This window comes from Ctenocephalides felis, unplaced genomic scaffold (genome assembly GCF_003426905.1).
Source record: "Ctenocephalides felis isolate EL2017-DRISC unplaced genomic scaffold, ASM342690v1 CF-g0.4_SCAFFOLD_02417, whole genome shotgun sequence".
Classification (NCBI taxonomy): domain Eukaryota; kingdom Metazoa; phylum Arthropoda; class Insecta; order Siphonaptera; family Pulicidae; genus Ctenocephalides; species Ctenocephalides felis.
The window spans coordinates 1-20657 of record NW_020538571.1 but is presented as its reverse complement, the minus strand read 5'-3'; the positions used below and the strand labels follow the sequence as shown (position 1 = coordinate 20657).

The 20657-nt window shown below is 30.8% G+C and overlaps 1 protein-coding gene across 1 annotated transcript; it reads right to left on the bottom strand.

Moving 5' to 3' along the window:
- Positions 1 to 10784: 10784 nt before the first annotated feature.
- Positions 10785 to 14773, bottom strand: LOC113380851. The gene is made up of 3 exons (XM_026619919.1): positions 14123 to 14773; positions 13446 to 13496; positions 10785 to 11420 (listed from the first exon to the last, which is right to left on the bottom strand). The coding sequence occupies exons 1-3, from the start codon at positions 14771 to 14773 to the stop codon at positions 10785 to 10787; spliced, it is 1338 nt and encodes a 445-aa protein (XP_026475704.1).
- Positions 14774 to 20657: the final 5884 nt, after the last annotated feature.

The window sequence follows — 20657 nt, the reverse complement described above, 5'->3', positions numbered from 1 at the left end:
TTATAAGCAGCTATAACTTTGACTCTTATGACTTTGCTATCTGGAGATAAACTGTAATCTTTGAAAATTCATAATAAAAGTATTTTCTTTATTAGTTAAAAGTGAAATTATTTTGTAAAATACCTTTAAAATTAAAATAAGACATTAAACCTGTTTGCCATCTGGCCGTTCCAAGTTACCCCGCCTATAGGGTTAAAAGGTCTCTATAACAAATATTTGAAAGACAGAAAAAGCACATTTTTACATTAATGAAGTAGCTGGTAGTTTTACCGAACGTAGTCAGATAATTGTTTGTTTGAAATGTGTCATTTGTTATGATAAAATTGGTTTGATTTTCATAATAAAATTTATAGTTGCTCAAACTCAAATTCGACCTTTATTCGACAATTATACACAAAATCCAGAATCCAGAAGAATCTGAAAAGCTTACAACGTAATCAATAAGTCGAAATACCAAAAAAGACTTGGATTGGATTATACCATGATTTCTATAGAAAGTGTATAAAGCTTCCAGTTTGATTGTATTGACAAAACATAGACAAACTAATGGGGCTTATTGTTTTTATAATATCTCATTGTATATAGCATTCAAACAACACATCCTTATACACTTAAAGTATTAATATTTTTGATTCTCTAGAAATTGTTTAGAATATACCTTTCTTAGCAAAACAACGTTTGCCGGGTCAGCTTGTAATACTATATATGTTCTCAGAACTAATTATAAGTAATTGCCGGAAAATCGATTTTCACTTTTTGAAGCTACTCTTAAAATTTTTCTCTTGTAGACTGATATCGAGGACATCCAAAAAAGATGTGGTTAAGGGATTCTTCTTCATATCCACATGTAAACGTCGGGGAATTGATCATCTTAATTTTGTTTAGGTGCTTTCCAAATCTCCAGTGACCTAGTCGGATCCTACATATATTTGTAATGTATTTTCTATTTTGTTTTATTTTTTTAAACCAAGGTTGCGTAGATACTTTCGGGTTTATTGATCCATAATTGTCCTTTTTTCTCTAGAGCCTTTACTACTAGAGACGCATGTTATATTATTTGCGTCTTATATCATTTTAATTTTGGCACTTCTTAGCTGCTTTTCGACAATAATAATGTAGACATTACATTTTCTTTATTTATAATCATGAATTTATTATATTTTAATATTGCCTTAGCCTATAAGTGAATAAAAATGTTTGGCAAATGACAGTTGTCATTTGTTTTTAATGTCAAACCATGCCTTAAATATTTTCAAGGTCAAACAATGATAAGCGGTTTTTTATATTTTTTTCCATTTATTTCTACAATCTAACGATATTTCTATGAATCTAAAAATTCTAAAAAATTTCCCGAACAAACTTCAAGTAGATTCATGAAAATCCGAATTATAGTTTAGGAGGATTAACCATTCATATAAACTTACACAAGAATTTTATATATATATATATATATATATATATATATATATATATATTAATTGTTTAATATGAACAAAACAGCACTCAGATTTGTTTAACACAACTTTATTTTATGATTACAGACGTTTCGAGACCATGGTGTGTCTCATCTTCAATGTAATTTCAAAAACAGTTACTTATATACTACACATTCTTTAATAATTTATTTAAATTTCATTTAATTTTTGATATACAAAAAACACCAACTATTCCTTGCAATGCTTGACACAGTACAAAAGAAACATATAACACTTACAGAAATATTCTAAACAAATTTGAAGTACTTAACTAGATGGAGACAGAATGGGTATCATTATAATGTAAACAAAAGGAGTGCTATCGCATACAAAAATCGATATAAATGAAAAAACAAATTAATTTATTGAAAAGAATAAGATAAATGAAAAAATTTTATAAATTATTAATGATGTTTATATAAGTGTCATGTAAAATATTTGTGTCGGTTCTTAGATTTATGCTATTGTTAGTCCGAACTATTAACATTGATTCTGCCATGCTCCGTTTAAATAAGTCTTTCTCATGGAATAAAATTTGGGGATTGTCAAAATCAAACTTATGGTTGTTGATATTAGCATGATCCACAAGTGTACTTTTAAATTTTTTGTTATCTATTTTTTCACATTGTAATTCATGTTGCCTGAGTCTCTTTTCTAAGTTTTGGCAGGTCTGGCCAATATAAGAGCAATTACAATCCAAACAATTTACTTTATAAACTATATCTTTCTTTTTTGTTAATGGAGTTTCATCTTTAATTTTGGAATATAAAAATTTTAATTGTTTTAATGAAGAAAAAGTAATACGAATATTGTGTTTTTTGAAAAGTCTTTTTGATAATTGGTTAAAATTATTGTCAAGATATGGAAAATTAATGAAAAAAGTTTTTTCAGGAACACTTGTTTTGCCAGGCTCTTCCGGTTTCTTATCAAAAGGTTCAAGTAATTTTGCGACTCTATTTTTAATAATTGGACAAATTAACTTATATGGAAAATTATTGCCAAGTAGGATCGTTTTAACTAATTTTATGTTTGTATCATAAAACAGAGGATCAGATAATAAAATAGCGTGATCTACAAGATTTAGAATGGTAGAAATTTTTATATTGAGAGGAACATGCGAATTAAAATTAATGTATCTCCCGGACCAACTATCTTTTCTGTACCAGTCTGTATAACATACACCGCCTCTATTAATGAGTTTTACGTCAAGAAAATGTAACGTCGTATCATTTTCAAGTTCCTGAGTGAATTGTAAAAAAGAATTGTACTTATTGAATTTGTTGAAAACATTATCTATATCTTTTTTATTAAGTAATATTAATGTGTCATCGACATATCTGAAATAAACCATAGGTTTGGAAGGTAAAGAATTTAAGACATGATTTTCCAAATCTTGTAATACTAAATCTGCCAAAACAGGACTTAATGGGCTGCCCATTGGACAACATGTGGAGCATGGCAGAATCAATGTTAATAGTTCGGACTAACAATAGCATAAATCTAAGAACCGACACAAATATTTTACATGACACTTATATAAACATCATTAATAATTTATAAAATTTTTTCATTTATCTTATTCTTTTCAATAAATTAATTTGTTTTTTCATTTATATCGATTTTTGTATGCGATAGCACTCCTTTTGTTTACATTATAATGATACCCATTCTGTCTCCATCTAGTTAAGTACTTCAAATTTGTTTAGAATATTTCTGTAAGTGTTATATGTTTCTTTTGTACTGTGTTAAACAAATCTGAGTGCTCTTTTGTTCATATTAAACAATTAATATTCGTTCCACTCATATCATAAAATTCTATAATATATATATATATATATATATATATATATATATATATATATATATATATATATATATATACACATATCATCATTATCCTTACGGAATCTAGCTCTATCCATGAGACAATTCTTCTCTAAGTATGGGTCTCCAGTGAATCCTATAAATACCAAGCAAAATATGAAGTCAGCATTTCCATTAAAAATAAATTCATTTATTCATATATTTGTAATACTAACGTGGCATATTTAGAGTCGGCAGGGCGTTAACTTTTAGATTTGTCTTTGAATTTGTTGACAAATATTCGACTTTGCAAATATTTGTGAATATGTCGATTTCGGTTACCTCATCCATTAAAGGATTGTTTGTCTTCTGCACCCAAACTGAAAACATCTAGAACATTTTCATAGTATTTTCATCATATTCATTATACAAACATAATACATCATTATATACATACTTGATCATTAGATGCCGGAAAGACATGCATCTTTTTATTATTTGTGGTGTTAACACAATTTGGTACGTTACACTTCACCATTTTAACTTAATAATAAGTAAAAAAATAATTACCAAAACAAGTATGACCACAACGTATAACAGATAAACAAATATAATAGAACTACAAGAAGCTATCACAACTTAGACATAAAATGGCGATCAAATGCATGATTTTCCGATGGGTTTTTCCCACAAGAAACGACGATTAGCAGTGCAGCCATGTTCAAGTATATATGAGTGCAGCTATCTATTTTTCTTTCCGATGTATCAAATTGTTAATAGTGGCGCCATTCTTCGATAAATTCGAATATTAAGCCATTTCAAAACAGGGTTCTCTACATTTGTTCGGAGATTACCGGCCATGCTAGTAATATAAAGTTATATGTAAATCTTAGAGTACTAGTGCGAAGGTTGAAATTGCTTTGCGTTGAGTTAAGCGTCGCAAGTTTCACAATATTAGGTTCAGCTTCACTCAACAAGCATCTCATATCATGCTCAATGTTCATACGATTTCTGGCTTTTGTTTTTAATATAAGAAAAGTTGAGAAACTGAGTCAAGTGGAATCAAGATCTTTAAAGTTCTGTCAGCTATGATGGGATATTCTGCAGCTGCTTTTCGCCAAAATGTGCAGAGTTTATCATTTTGAAAATCAACTTTCAATAAGTTATTTTCACGCAGCCCGAGACACTAGCTGACACATCTTCGTCCTTGAATATATCGACGCAAGTAGAAAATGGTCTTAAAATCCAGGAGTAGCACTCACGAATGTCCATGTCGGGAAAATATTGCTGCAGTGAGTCTATCACGGCAGTTAAGTGTTACACCACAGAATTTTCAAATGTGATTTTGTCTCGTTTATTATTTAGTAATTGTTCACTTAGTCGTGTAAACATCGACACATCACCAGCTTAAACTCTGCGTTGGTAAAATTCCAATTTGCGTAAAAAACTTGCGATTTTATCCTGCAGCATCAAAATATTTGTTTCATTTCCTTGCAGTGAAATATTCAGATTATTAATTTCAGTAAAAAATCAGCAAGGTACGCTATTTTTAGAACAAATATATGGTGTTTAATTTTTGCATAATATTCTTTTCCTTTTTGTGTTCTCTGGTTTTCAAAAAACTATCCAATTTCTTCTCGTAATTCATAGACCCTACTTAGAACGTTGTCTCTTGATAACCAACGTATCTCTGTATGGTACGTAAGTGCATTAAATGTAGCACCAACTTCATCGCACAAAACTTTAAATAATCTTGAGTTAGTAGCGCTGCCTCGAATATGATTAACAATTTTTACTATATCACTCAACGTGTTTAGCAAATCTGGTGGGAGTGTTTTTACTGCCAAAGCGTAACGTTGTCTCAAACAATGATAGTTGAAAACTTGAGGAGCAACTTGTTTCACAAGTGACTGAAAACCAGAACGGATACCCATCATGGAAGGTGCCCCGTCTCTACAAATACCAACCAGCTTTAACCAGTCCAGGCCATTTTCCTCAATAAACTCTTTTAGCGTTTGAAATACGTCTTCGCCGCGAGTAGTAGTGGGCAAAGACTTGCAAAACAAATATTCCTCCTTTACATCATCATTTTTTATGTATCATGCGAACATTAATAATTGTGAACACGAAGCAAAATCTGTGGACTCGTCCAACTGCAGTGCAAACATAGGACTTTCCTTTATTTCAGCAATGCGGCTTTATTGCCGCATCTAATAAGCAAGGTTTGATGAGGTCCTCTCCTTTAGTGTGTGGTTTTTTATTACGTGCGATGCGATAAGCAATTTTGTATGAAGCTTGAAGGTATGATTCATTTGCTTTCTGTATGTTGCCTGTAGAATCCATGCGCAAAAACTTCAGAATCTTCTCCTTTTCCTTAAAAAAATCTATATTTTTATCTGCAAACTGCTTGTGAACTGTAGCAAAATGTTCTTTTAATTTGTTCGGTTTCATGCTTTCTGAATTATGCACTTTATTCATAGACCTTATACAACTTCATGGACTGTTAGTCCCCATACATTTCTCAAGTAAAAAAGTGTCAAAAGATGTTCTATGGTATGAGGGCATACGAGGGTAATTTCGCGGCCGAAAATGTCAAACTCGATCGCTTGAACGTCAAATGAAAGTCCGTGTGTTCGAAATTGTTGGGAAAATATTATATAATATACAATTTATGTTAAACCAATGAATGTAATGTACTATTTATATATTTAGTTATTTATTTTCGTTATACAAAGTGTTTAAGGAAAATAAGAAAAGAAAATAAAAAAATATTTTACATATTATAAAATTCACTGAAAATAAGAACAGTTGGCTAGAGCTATTGTGGAAAATTAGAAAGCAATAATGAAATATTTGTTTAAATGTAATATATTTATTATTGGTGTTTAAAAAGCACAATTTTTGTGTGAAAGTGGCGTACATATTTAGCAACTTTGATTTTTTTATGTTCTTCATGGTGCATTCTAATTGTTAAATACATTTTTGCGACAAAGTTGATAAGGTCATGATAGTGCTGGACAAATTGCTGGAAATGGCTTGATCTAAAAAAATGTGCAAGTCGCAAGTCATTCAACTTTTGGAGAATCGTGCTTTCATATGAACTTTTGTACATTAAATTTAAAGAATTTCGAATTAGGGTTTCTATATATAAATATAATTTAAACATTTCATCGGAAGGATATGAAAGATATCCTCGATTTTTTATATCGATGAATGTCGAATTTCCCGGAATACTTGCGAAGCATTCAGAACAGGTGTTACTGCAATTAGGAACTTTACCACAGACCAAACACATTTTAGAAGACATTTTACTTTTAACAATTTTACAACAGGTATATTTTTATCCTCTTTTAGTTTAAAAACCCGAGCGATCAAACATCACGTGAACCCAAGTAACTGTAAAATTTAAGCGATCGAGTGCATTCGACTAATCTCGGTAAAGCTCGTGTTCGTATTTGACATATCTTGGCCGCAAAATTACCCTCGTATGCCCTCATACCATAGAACATCTTTTGACACTTTTTATGCGCTTAACTAGCAGTCCATGTATTGTATAAGGTCTATGACTTTATTACATAAAACACACTGAAGCTTTTCTATATTTTCGTCTGTGATGCTTGTGAAACCCCATTGTAGAAATGCTTCTTTATAAGTGCGCTTTTTGCCAGATGGAGTAGAAACCATGTCAAAAACACTTGTAGGTACCCAAAACAAAAGTTAACTAATAAGATACCTATGAAAACGAGTCACTCGTGACAATATAAACGTGACGATATTAACAAATACTACTTACCTTTGAATTTAAACAATACGATTTCTGCAATGCGCGGCGGAATGTAATATTGTTACAATACAAGTGATAAGTGAATAGGTATTCGATCATGGGTCTAAGTTAAGTTATATACCCTAACCTTAATCACTTGGATGTTTTCTATTGGCGATTACCACCATTCCTATGGTGGTCAATTGCAGGGTCTGTCTCTACAGTCTTATAGGTCATACTGAAATATTAGGGTCCTACGGCAAGTCGTTTAATTTAAAAAAATCGACGAAAATAGTAATTTGGAAAAAATTGTTAAACTTTTCGTCATAGCTGGGCACCGTTAATCAAATAGTTAACTTCGTTAATCGTTAATCCGCTACAAAAAAAGTTAGCTTCGTTAAACGTTAAAGCGTTACATTTCGGAAGAATTAACGCAAGTTAACGTTAATCGTTAATCCGTTAATATATGTAAAATTACCTTTTTATATCATTGCGTTAGTGAACTTAAAAAACAAACTTATTGGTTTAGGTTCTGGAAGTTAACAGGTTATGAATAAAACAAAATACTTGTATAATTCAAATGTTTAATTTAACCCCTCGCGCGTTTTATGCACACTTCCGTGTGTATAAGGAAAATAGCGCGACGCGCTTTAATAATTAATATCATAGTCTTCTAGATCATACTAAAATATTACCGCCCTACGACAACTCGTTTAGCTTTAAATATTCGTCAAAGTTTGCAAAAAATGGTATCGTTTTTTTGGCATTTGTCAAAATTAGACCTTTCATCGACGTTTGCTCAAAAATGCCTGAACCGTTTTTAGAAATTTAAAAGCCATTCGATGTATCTCAATGAGTACCATATTTTGTCAGTTTTGTGAGACGATCTGCCGAGCCGTTTCTTTGTAATTTAAAAAAGAGTGTTAAACTTTTCGTCCACTTTTATTCTCATTCTATATCGAATCGATTTTAAGAAATAAAAAACTGTTCGCAACATATTAGTTGGGAATAATACTGATTACATTTAGGTGAAAATCTACCGAGCCGTTTCCTTGTAATTAACTGTTGAAAAAAAAATTTAAGCCGATTGTTATGAAACTTTCTTTGGCGATGTATATCATGGTCTTATAGAACTTACTAAAATATTACGGCCTTACGACAAGTAGTTTAATTTTAAAAAATCATCAAAGTTTGAGAAAATGAGTAGTTTTGTTGACGTTTGTTAAAATTAAAATTAGATGATTTACTTTGTATAACGATAGATTATTTGGTCTTAATGAACGTACTAAACCATTAACGTCCTACGAAAACTGGTTTAATTATAAAAATTATTGATTAGTGAAAATTTGCTTTTAGAAAATGCTCCGAGTTAACTTGTTCGTTCGTTTTCAATTATGTCTAATAAATCCTCGAATACTTCTAATCACTCATAAATTAATTTGTTTATTAAGTCGATTATTTACACATATCGGGAAGTTTATGTAACCTGCCTCAAGGCTAAATACCAATACCAACTAATTTTCTAAATAAAGAGAAAGAGTTTTTTTTCGAAAAATAGGAAACGCGCGTCGGGCATGTTGAAGTTCTCGTCTGAAAGCGAGGCTCGTTTTGGTGTCAAAATGTCTTTACCCGTGGAAAACAAACGTTCAACTGCAGCGCTTGAGGGTATAGCATTATTGTATTTAATAAATAGATTTATGAATATCTGTTCCCCGAGGAATGCACCATCGTTGAACGAGTCTTTTGATTTTATATCCAGCCACATTCTAACGAGACTTTGCGCTATATTCTCTAAAGAGTTGAAGGTCTTTGGTTTTTCTATAGACTGAGTGACAGAATTGAAAAAGTCATCCTCCTCGTCATCATCGTTGTTACTCGCATTGCTCCCTCCGCCACTTAAACTATCTCTGTCCTTCGAATTTTTCGCTGCTTCTTGCCATAAGGCATCTTCTACCTTTTTTTCCATGCATTTTCTTACTGCATCCACTCTACTGCTGTCATACGTTTCCAGCCATATCAACCGGAACTTTGGGTGAAATGCCGCGGCATTCAGGAGTGGTCCAAATTTTGCGGTGCCGTGCGGTAAATAGTAGGCATTGTATTAACGATTAACGGACTTCTGGCATTTTAACGGAAGTTAACGTGTCCGTTAACATTTTTAAAAGTTAACTTAAAAGTTAATCCGTTAATCAAAATGTTAACTTCGTTAATTAACGATTAACGGATTAACGAGTTAATGCCCAGCTATGCTTTTCGTCTATATTTAAGCTCATACTACCGAATCGATTTTAAAAAATCAAAAACTTTTTAAAAGATATTATTTGGGAATGATACGGATTAGTTTTAGTTGGTGCTACATTTAGTTTTAGGTGAAAATCTATCGAACCGTTTTCTTGTAATTAATTGTTGCAAAAAAATTAAAATCGAATTTTATGGAATTTTTTTGGCGATATATATCATGGTCTTATAGAACTTACTGAAATAATACGGCCTTACGACAAGTAGTTTAATTTTAAAAATTCATCAAAGTTGGAGAAAATGAGTAGTTTTTTTGACGTTTGTTAAAATTAAAATTAGACGATTTACTTTTTTATTTATTAAATGACATTTATACAGTTATAAATCTTATATATAATATTATATACAACAAATACAATTTTTTTTTAACTAAAATATGATATGTCATCCAGATCGACGTTTGGTTGGTCAGCATCACTGGTATTAGTATCAATAGAGTGGCTTTCACTATTGCTTGTGGAAGTAGCATATAAAGATTTCTTCATTTTACAAAATTCATCTTTAGATGGTTCGTAACCAACGCAGTTATGGTTGATTCGCTGACTACTTAACAATAGCCCGTTAAGTGTATTAGTTACCAATTTGTTGCGTGTTTGGCATTTTATTAATCCAATCTTGCAAATATTCGCTCACATTCGGCATTAGCATGAGGTAATGACATAACATTTAAGAAAAATTTAGCTAAGTTTTCAAAACTCCAAACCTCTTCCTTATCTTTGTAAATTAAAATTTTACTAATGTCATCCGGCAATTCAAAATAATGGAATCTTCGCCATTCATTATCAATAATTTGACTTTGACTTGGGTTTAATAATCGGGGCAGTTTACTCAATAATGGTAGCAAACTTGGCGTAGTGATTACTGTTTTACCATTCATTGCGTCCGCAGGATTCTTTACTGATAAATTTTTCAATATAGTATCATTGAAATCGAATCGTTTTTTTATTTCTTCACATCTTCGAATTATAAACTTCCTGAATTTTGCAAGAAAATGCAATTTTTCTTGTAAACGAGGATGTTTTGAAAAGTCTGCTTGGTTAAAATATTTAAAAACTTTTACTCCAACATAAATATTTTGAATATTCTTATTTAGTCTGATCCGATGGTTTAATATTATATATGGGTGTTTTATTTACGTAGTCATCATTCATATATGTTTTTAATAAATCCAAATATGTCACACTACTTTTCTTATGAACTGACATAATAATAGGGTTTTCGGACTGGAATAACTTGTTTAAATTCGTGAAGTTAGGTAAAATCCATAATAAAAAATGATAGTAAGGCTTTATTATGGGATTTCGCAAGTATTGAAGTATTCTTGCAACTTCAGATTCATTTTCATCTGTTCCATCACTATCATCTTTCCTCCTATTACTCATCTTCCTGTATTCCTCTTTATAATTTAATTGATTGAAATATAAAATTAATGCCTCCCACTCGTTCTACCACCATAATAACCATGGTAACCAGCAGGTCTGAGCAGGTTGTAAAACTTTATGCTGTTTCAAATCCAATATCGATTGAATTCTTTTGTATGCATATTGGCGTTTTGAGCTCACTGAAAAATGATTATGAACCAGCTGTGGTAATTTTTCACATTCTGGGGGTAATTCAGAACAAGCATTACTTGCGCAGAGATGTAATGAGTGACACAGGCATTTCATTATGTAAATTCCAGGACATCTCTGCTCAAATCGTGTTCTTACTGAATTTTTATCCCCCATCATAGTATCACACCCATCTGATCCAAACCCTATGATATTTGTGAGTGGAACTGAGTATTTTTGAAAAGATTTTTCAACGCAGTTAAAAATATATTTTGCTGATGCTTCAGATGATTTATCTTCTTCATTAAAAATCTGATACAACACCCAGAAGCGACTGGTGATTTTGCCTGGCTCAGCATCATAAAATCTAACAATAATGCATAAATTTTGTGTCCTAGAAATGTCAGTTGACTCGTCATTTAGAACACTAAATAATACATTTCTTATCTTTATAGATAAATCTTCTTTTTCAGTTGCTCCAATTACGTTTGACACTACAGCAGCAGACTTTGATGATTTTAACCTCAAATCCTGGGCAAATTTTTGAATCTGTAAAGCAATCTTTTAAAAGAGGTGTCAGGTGGTCCATTAACCGAAAAGGAAGATTGTGCTCAGCTAGAAATTCACAAAGTTTTATTTCTGCACGTGTTGCTTTGTTATCAAATGATGTTTCCACTTTTTTTTTGAGTAAATGATTGAATTGATTTTTGATTCGAAGCCGAAGTGATTGATGACAAATGACTTTTAGATTTGCCATGATTTTTAATTATCGTGAGCTCAGCAGTGAAGGATGTATTACATAATCTGCATCTAGCTTTAAACTTGTCTGATACATCTGGCATTAACCACGTGTTGAACTTGGTATCATTCACCCATTCTCTCAAAAATTTTTGCTTTCTACGTGCATAAAGTTTCGGCTTTTTAGCCTGAGTCTTCTTGTATCTTCATCAGAACTTATGTTACTCATCTTGTTCGAAATCGTAACACTTGAAATAGAAAAAAAGAAACACGTTATTCTTCTGTAGGATTTAGGGCTGGCATCTAATCTAAATCAATAAATAAAATACTTTTAAAAATACAAGCAGAAACTACTAGCTATACCAATTGATTTGTAAATAATTACCTGATTTAGCACAAAAAATATTTTTCAGCGGATTATAATTTCAGTTGTAAATTACTGCAGCGCACAACAAATATAAATATCACAGAGCTCCAAACGATAAATGGCTTTCGAATCCAAACAACAAAAGTGTACATACAACAAAGATCACGTTACTGAGAGTGTAGGTACCATAGATAATGTAAACTAGCTGTAAGTGGAATTGTCTTGAGGCAATTATGGCAAATTGCTGGAACTTCCCGTACCGTAACGAAATGTTCGTGGAATACTGAATGTTTTCAAATAGATTATTATAAATATTGTAACATTGTCTAATATTTATAAGAATTATATAAACTGAATTGCAGAGTTGAAATTATTTGTAAAGTATATTAGAACTATAGTCAGAATTAAAAAAAAAAAAATTGGAACAAAATTGGAACAAAATTTTTTTTTCCAAAATCAATTATTTTGTTAAGACAAGCAGAAAGTTCTTTGAATCATTTAAATCGGACGCTTAGTTCTCTCAAAAACAGCCATTTTTTGCACATTTAGCTCTGTATCTTCGGCATGACTGGACGTGTCTTTGCCAAAACCTAAGCACTACTTCTTCCAATCATTACAAATTGAATGTTTTTTGATCACTCAAATGCGACACTCCGTTCTCTAAAAAACTTGATTTCTATTTTCTGCACTCTTTACTCCGTATCTTCGTAACGGCTGGTCCTGCCTTTGCCAAATACTAATCAGCATATCTCCGCATCAATAGGAACCGAATGTTGAATAAACCATTCAAATCGGTTAATCCGTGCGCCCGAAAACCTGAACGAAAAAATGCGGACACACAAAACACACACATACATCCATTTTTTCTGAGGTATGGCAAAATGTTCAAAAACCTCTGATACGTGAAGAAATGGAAAAATTTTCATTTTTGATGTTTGGCCCATTACTATAACTAATGCCACAAGTGACAATAAACACGCATACATGTAATGTAAGAACATTACGATTTGGAGAAATTGTATTGCTTCATCTTTGACACAATTTCTTCAAAATCCGGACTTTAACATGTCAGAGCAATTTTAATACAATCTTCGGCATTCAATCTATTTCTCCTCGATTTTATGTTTATCAGACTGGAAAAGTTTTGCACAAATATGTGGTTCCAAATGGAAGCATTTTTCTCACCGCTTCTTCATGTGCTATTTCAAAACTCTTTGCAGCTTTTGACATCCAAAAACATGACAGATTTTGTTCACTTCCAAATTCAATACGTGCTTCGGTATTTAAACGAATTTCCAGAATTGATTCTGCCAAACCTGCTGGTTTTTCCGGTATCATGAAAGTTTCACATTTAAAAAGATCTACAATCCACTCACAATACGTGTATCCAGATCTGGAAAGTTCTACCAGGTGAAGTAATTTTTTTACAATTCTCCAAAAACAAAGCTAACCTTGGAAAAGATGCTATCTTGTTCTCTTCTACTTTCTGCCTCCAATATTCGCTGAAAAAGTATTAATATGCTTTTCGTGTAATTCTTTAATATATTTATGCTCTCAAAAATGTCTGCTAAATATGCGAAATATGCCACTGAGGAAGAGTTTTTAAAATTTTCAGCAACAATATTTTTTTGAAAAACCCTAGAGATTTCAGCTTCATTTTTAAGAGTCCATACTCAATTTAAAATATTACCGCGAGAGAGCTATCTTACTTCTGTATAATAATGGAGGCAGGTCTCAGCTTCACTATCCTGACATAATTCACAAAATAGCCGCGTATTTAGTGCATGTCCCTTGATAAAATTTATAATCTTGATAACATCATGAGTGTGGGTTATTTCCCCTTACAAAAACTGAAAAACCATAAATATGACCCAGCATAGCTGAAGCTTTATCCAAAGACACCAAATTGCACTTTTCCCATTTTAATCTTTGTGCTTTGAGCTATTCGTTTACTTTATTATAAATATTTATTCCAAGAAATTTCTGTTGCTAACTTGTTTTATATACAATTCAATATTTGTAATGAAACCAAATATCTTCGCTTTCGCATCGACAAGTGTTTTATTTGGTCCTTGGAGTTGTTTATTTAATATATTTAATTTTTAAATATATCTGTTAAATAACTTACAAACGCTTTACCATCGATAGTTAATAAAATCTTCATTTCAGGTTTGTCATTTAAAAATTCACTTAAAACATCGAAGAGTTGCATAAATCTATTTAAGCAATTTCCTTTGGAAAGCCATCTTACTTCAGTATGAAGCAAAAGTCTCACATAGCTTTCATTTTGCTCTTCACAAAACAGCCTAAAAAGACGTTCAGATTTGGCACTGGCTTTAATAGCATTAATGCATTTTATAACTGCATGTAATACCTCATTTAGAACAGGCGAGATATTTTTTACAACTAAGTGTTCCTTATGATTTACACAATGCACAATAACCATTTCAGGATTTATATCTTTAATCAATTTCAAGCAGCCATTTTTCTTGCCCATCATGTTAGGAGCACCATCTACAGCACAAGATGTTATATTTTTCATAGATATGTTCTTCAATTCTAAATAGTTTGTTAACTTATTATATATGTCTTGGGATTTAGTAGTGTCTTCCAGTCTTTCGCAGAATAACATTTCTTCAGAAAATTGCCCTGCATCAATAAATTGTACATATGCCAGCAATACAGCCCCACTGTCTCTCAAGGTCGATTCATCTATTTGTATTGAAAAATGTCTGGTTTTTAACTTATCAATTAATTGGTTTTCAATATCGTCACTCATTTCGTCTATCCTTCTGCAAGCAGCATTATTACTGAGGTGCTTTCACTTCTGTGCCATCTTTTTCTAAAACTGTTTTAAGAAATGCTGAAATTAATGGTTTTATGGCGCTAGTGGGCCATTTATTATTAATTAATTATATCTTGAAATTAACCGCATTTAACTGATGTAGACTCGTTGATAATGTGAGTTTATTCATAACTCAATTTACAATGAAACTGATATTATATAAATTTTGATATCAATTTTTAGCCCGAAAATTGATCGATGATCAAAAACCGCGAGACCATTTTTCGATCGTGAAAAAACAATAATCTAGCCAAAGCTTGCTAGATGCGACATTCGCATCAGCGTAGCCCAAAGTATGCTGTGTAGTTTTGTCATCACATTGGTGTCATTCTGTCATGAAACATAATGTATTCCGCCATAGTTTTATCAAATTTTCTCTTATAGTGTGGTTTTTTCCACTTTTGCAAATTAATAATGAAATTTGATAACTCGCCTCAAGAAGACGACTGTTTGTTGAAGACCGTGCAGTAAATAGAGACGGCAATGATGTTCTTTTCTCAAACTTTCCTTTTAAAGTTTTAAAATAATTCAAATCTGAATTTACATGATCACGATGTTTTGCCTTCAAATGTGCCTCAAGACGACCTGGTTTCATTGATTCGTTGCTCAAACACTGATGACATAAGACAAAAGGGTATCCGCTTTTAAATCCGCTTTGACGAGTTTTTCTCTTACTTGTTCCACTCATTTTATTGTGAGCTAAAAAATATTATAAAACTGTTTGAAAATATGTGTTAAAAATATTTAAATATGGCAGAAGAAACGTATACGCAGAGGAAAAATATTAATGGTCAACAGTCTTTTTTATACAACCTCTATAAAAGCTTATACCTGCGTGGGTAAAAAAAACGACTGAAACTTTACTCTGGAAAAGGTATAAAAAATAAAATAGTAAATTAAGTTATAAAAGCAATTTTTTTAATTCAACAAGAGTTAAATTAAATGAATAGTTAATTCAACTTTGCTAGTGAATATTTCTAACAAAAACCATACAAAGGTTATTTAAAGTTTTCTCTATAAAAATTTAACCCATAAAATTTATTTTTTGTATTGATTGAATATTGTAGCTATTATTTCGTAAAATTTCTTCAAAATAAAATTAAATCATTGGACCTGTTTACTCAACGGCAGTCCCAATTCACTCCGCTATTAAAGTAAAAAGAACCAGGTTACGAATATTTGAAAAACAAAAGACACATTTCTACAATGATGAATTAGCAGGAAGTTTTCCTGAACTTAGTCAGATAGTTGTTTGTTTGATATGTGTTGTGATAATTGGTTTGATTTTTACAATATAATTGCTCCAAGTCAAATTGGACCTTTGTGCCCCGCCCTATCCTATTGCATTATCTCATTTTTTTTTTACTTGACAGAAATTTCTGTATAATTGAATGCTTCTATAAATAAAATGGACTACTCACCAATTGATAATATATTAACAATATATTATAAGTATATTTATTAACTCAACAATTAATCCTAACAATTTCACTCACAAATCAACACTTGAGTATATTTATAAACTCAATGATTAATTCTAACTATTTCACTCACAAATCAACACTAACGTTTATTTATTAACTCAACGATTAATTCTAATGAATCAACACTTACTTCAATTTAACACCGACTGAATGATGGGAAACACTAAAGAAGGCTTCAAGTTTTCGGGGTTTTTCGTAACATACGGCAAATTTTGCGATAATTCCCCGATCCTAGCTACTGATTTGAACTTCACTTATAGAAACCAATACAGATAAATCTAGTGTGCTCATTTTAAAGTGCGAATTCTTCGTTTAAAATTGAGATAAATGACTCTTTTATGGCAAACAAAATTATATTTAATAATTCTTTTTTTGTAAAATCTAATAAGTATTTTGAAGCAAAAAAGTAAATGTAGTATCCAGAATTTTCAAATTGTCCCCCTGAATTTACAATTTGCCCCCCGGTGCGCGTGCGCTCCACGTTGGGATACACTGGTCTAGACTTTCTAGACTCTCGCCAGAGCTCAAACTGATTCTGTGATTCTAGGATTTATCGGAGAAACGTCAAAATATTTTTCATATAATATAAAATTTTGGCTATAAATTGAGATATTTAATATACCCCACCGCCTAAATGGAATCCACATGTACACGATGAGCAAAACAAATTTTAAATCGGTTCAGTATTTTAGGCGTCCATCGCAGCTGAACAACTTGACATTAATTATAATTACCTGTGACCGGATTACCTGTGACCGGAATCCCTCTCATAGGACAACAGCTCCCTTATGTCCTTCGTCATTTCATTAATTTCAAAGGATAATTTGGATAGTTTGTTTACGATACTATCCAACTTGTTCTCTGCTACATATATATTGAGACGAATGAATTTGTTTATTGGAATTTAAAAGATTTTAATAAATAGTTTAAATATATAAATTTTAAATAATGTACCCATCTCCATATTGGGACTCTCCTCTACTTCTCCATGTTCAATTTCACATATTACTTCTGCAATAAATATTAACATGAATGTTTTGTTGAATGATATGATATAAAGATATTAAATAATGTATCTTTCTCTATATTGGGGCTATCCTCTATTTGTTCGTTTTTCTCTTGTTCACTATCAACACAGGATGTGAACTCTGCCCTCGCTTCATATACTTTAATTAGTTTATGATTTGAATTTGATTAATTATACACCTCCCCGTAACAATTTTTACTATTTCACAGTATCAGGAAGGGGCTTACACCCCTTAATCATTTTATGAACCTTCAATGGAGAAATAGTTTGTTTTCTGGGCATTAAGAGTTCACGAACAAGGTATATGTCCACATTTATCCTCCTTATCGTAAATTACGTCATCCCATGCAGGCTGCCTGTTTGACGCGAAGAATTTCATTATTTGTCCAAAATTCAACTGAAGATGAGTGAAACAATAACTCCTATGACAATTTTTTTAATGGAAATCTTATCAAGGTAATACATGCAATTAAAGTATTACCAGGTTGTAGCACTAGTGGTGCACCATGCAGAGAACTCAAAATCCAAAACATGTAAATAGAATACTAGAATTGTAGAAGGCAACATCAAGTTATATATCTTGAATTTAAAAAATATAAAGCTTTTGTATTGAAAACATAAGCTGAAAGATATTTACTTCCTGGTAAATATATTAAATTTGAATAATTGTTTTTTTTTCAATTTCTTATTTCTATTTGGTAGAGTGTTGCATGCCAATCCACTACATAAAAAGCATAACTCGTGTTTTAGTAAATCTAGAAAATTGTTAGAATGTGTCATTTTTTTAAATTATTTTTTAAATCGTCCGGATGATATTGAGCTGTTTAGTTACGTGTGCTACTATGTTACATATAATTTTATTTGCTCATGAGTTTCTTGTTAAGCAAAAATAAATCTAAAAAAACCAACGCGTTAATAATGCAGTATGTAATGTATCGTAAATTTGTCGGTAGTTTTCTTGAATTGTGATTTTTTTCGAAATCAATGTTGTGATAATAAAACTAAATAATGTGTGATTTAGTCTTTGAATATGTAAAGTTAGTTAAAATATATAGCAGTCACGAAGAAACTTGTTGAATGCTAACAAAACAAATTTGGAAATAAAATAAATAACTAAGAAAAGAAAATGAAATTTTTAAAGAAAATAATAGGAAATGTTAAGATAATAAATTATGGTAATAGGAGAATTATAAATAGAATGAAAAATTATTAAGTACATGAAACAAGAGATAATGACTGAATTGAAGTAAAACCACTATTATTGAGGTTCAACAATAACTAACGATAATATAATAACCAAATTGAATCTATCGGAACCAGAACAATTAAGTATTTTTGGAAGTGAAACAAGATAGCAAGCAATATGATTAATATTTACTATAATGACTCATTTATTTGAATACGACAGACAATATGAATATTTGAAGAGAAGCATAGTCATGGAAGGAATTAACTTCGATTGAGACAAATGCATAACACGAGGATTTAGTGTATAATGGACAGTATTTCATATACAATTTTGATTTCGATAGTCTCCGTAATTATGATTTATTTACATTACAATTTTCTTGGTCTATTTGTTGTGACAATGAAAAGGAAATGTGATTTATAATGCTCATTGTGATGCCAAACTATTTGGAACATCCAAATAGAAGTTAGTTCCAATCCAGTCAAGGACATTTATGTCTTTATGATTGTGAACTACTCAAAGTAGTTTTCGACCAAATAGAAGAAACCGCCCTAGATTTACATTATTAACCAAATATCAAATTTGAAACGGATGCAAAGTATGAATACTTCATACTTCAACAATTTTTTTTTTTAATTTTGGATCTATTTGGCTACTTAATTATTTTTCTTCGAAGATCAATACCGAATGTTAAATAAAATGATATCTATAATTCAGTCACAGAAGGAATTATGACACATTTAATAATTTTGAGATATTTAGAAAAGGTGCCATCACAATAAATAGTATCAGCTTGAAAATTCTTCATCGCCATGCATAATTAATCAGGAACATAGTTTTAATTTGTACGGATTTCTTAACTATGGGTTAACTGACCTTAGTTTAGCCGAAGAAGGAAGTGACATCACAATAAATAATATTCGCTCAAAGGTTCAAATCAAGAGGATTGTTTTAATTTGTACGCAAATCGTAACCATGTATAAAATGTTATAATCTATTGGCAAACGAAGATATTTCAATACTTATATAAATTATTCAAGGTCGTGAAGACTGATTTGTCCAATTCAATTGTGATTGTAAAATCTTGGGACCTTCGACTGACTTAACTGATCTCTGGTAAAAGTTCTTCCCAATCTTTACCAAATCACTTATGTTTATGTATCTACTAAGTTTGTTAAATTGATATAAAAAGGTAATTGAAACAAATTATGCAGCCTGGATATTATATAAAGAAAAAGTAATATGGAGTAAAATCGATTCGCACTCGACATCGATATTAAAAAATTGTATTGATATTTGCAAATATTAAGAAATTCTTGAAGAGAATAATCAGTTTTTAATGCAATAAGCTATATTTAACCAATTTTAAATATTCAACGATCAACATAAGTAACTTGTAGGATAAACTTGTAAGATATAATAAAATTTTCTTTGTTTTTCACTAAACTTACAATTGGAAAACTACAAACGCTTGAATACATTTCTACAAAATATTCATTGTGATAACTTCAAAATAAATTTGAAATTATATGAATAATTAATAATATAATTATAGTTACTAATAGCACATACTATCGCTATAATAAAGGTAAAACATGTTTCTTTAATTTTAGTTCTATTTTTTATTTTGCCACTATATTAAAGCTATACATATTTAACGTTGCATAAGATTTATTTTTGAACATACAAGAGACTGCGCATTTTGTAATGGTTAAGTTTTTATTCCTTTACTATAAACGAAAATACTTCATTTATATTTTTTAGTTCCGTATACGTTTCAATGTTTGTAATACTCAAATTTTCGATCCATATTTTATTTAGTATGCTTTTTCATGTCGTTGCTTGTACCATGTAAACTCAAGTTGAATATTTTATTTTTTATATATACGATTTTTAAATTTCGGAAAAAGGAATGTCTTCCACATGTGCACCACTTTTTTTCAATTTCATGCGAATTGTTGTATAGTGAAATATTGAATTTTGAATAAAAAATCGGAGTCTTTCATGCGTTCTAAGTCACATATTATATCTTGTATCTTGAAACCTCGTGGATTTAAGGATCTAGAAAATGGAAGCGACAGAGTTTTATAGTTTTCATGCTATATGCAGTCCTAAAAA

Coding starts and splice junctions, on each gene's coding strand:
- LOC113380851 (XM_026619919.1), bottom strand. CDS start 14,773: ATGAGTGACGATATTGAAAACCAATTAATTGATAAGTTAAAAACCAGA. Junction 13,497..14,122: donor CTATCGATGGTAAAGCGTTT/GTAAGTTATTTA, acceptor ATACTTTTTCAG/CGAATATTGGAGGCAGAAAG. Junction 11,421..13,445: donor AAGATAGCATCTTTTCCAAG/GTTAGCTTTGTT, acceptor AAATTTGCCCAG/GATTTGAGGTTAAAATCATC.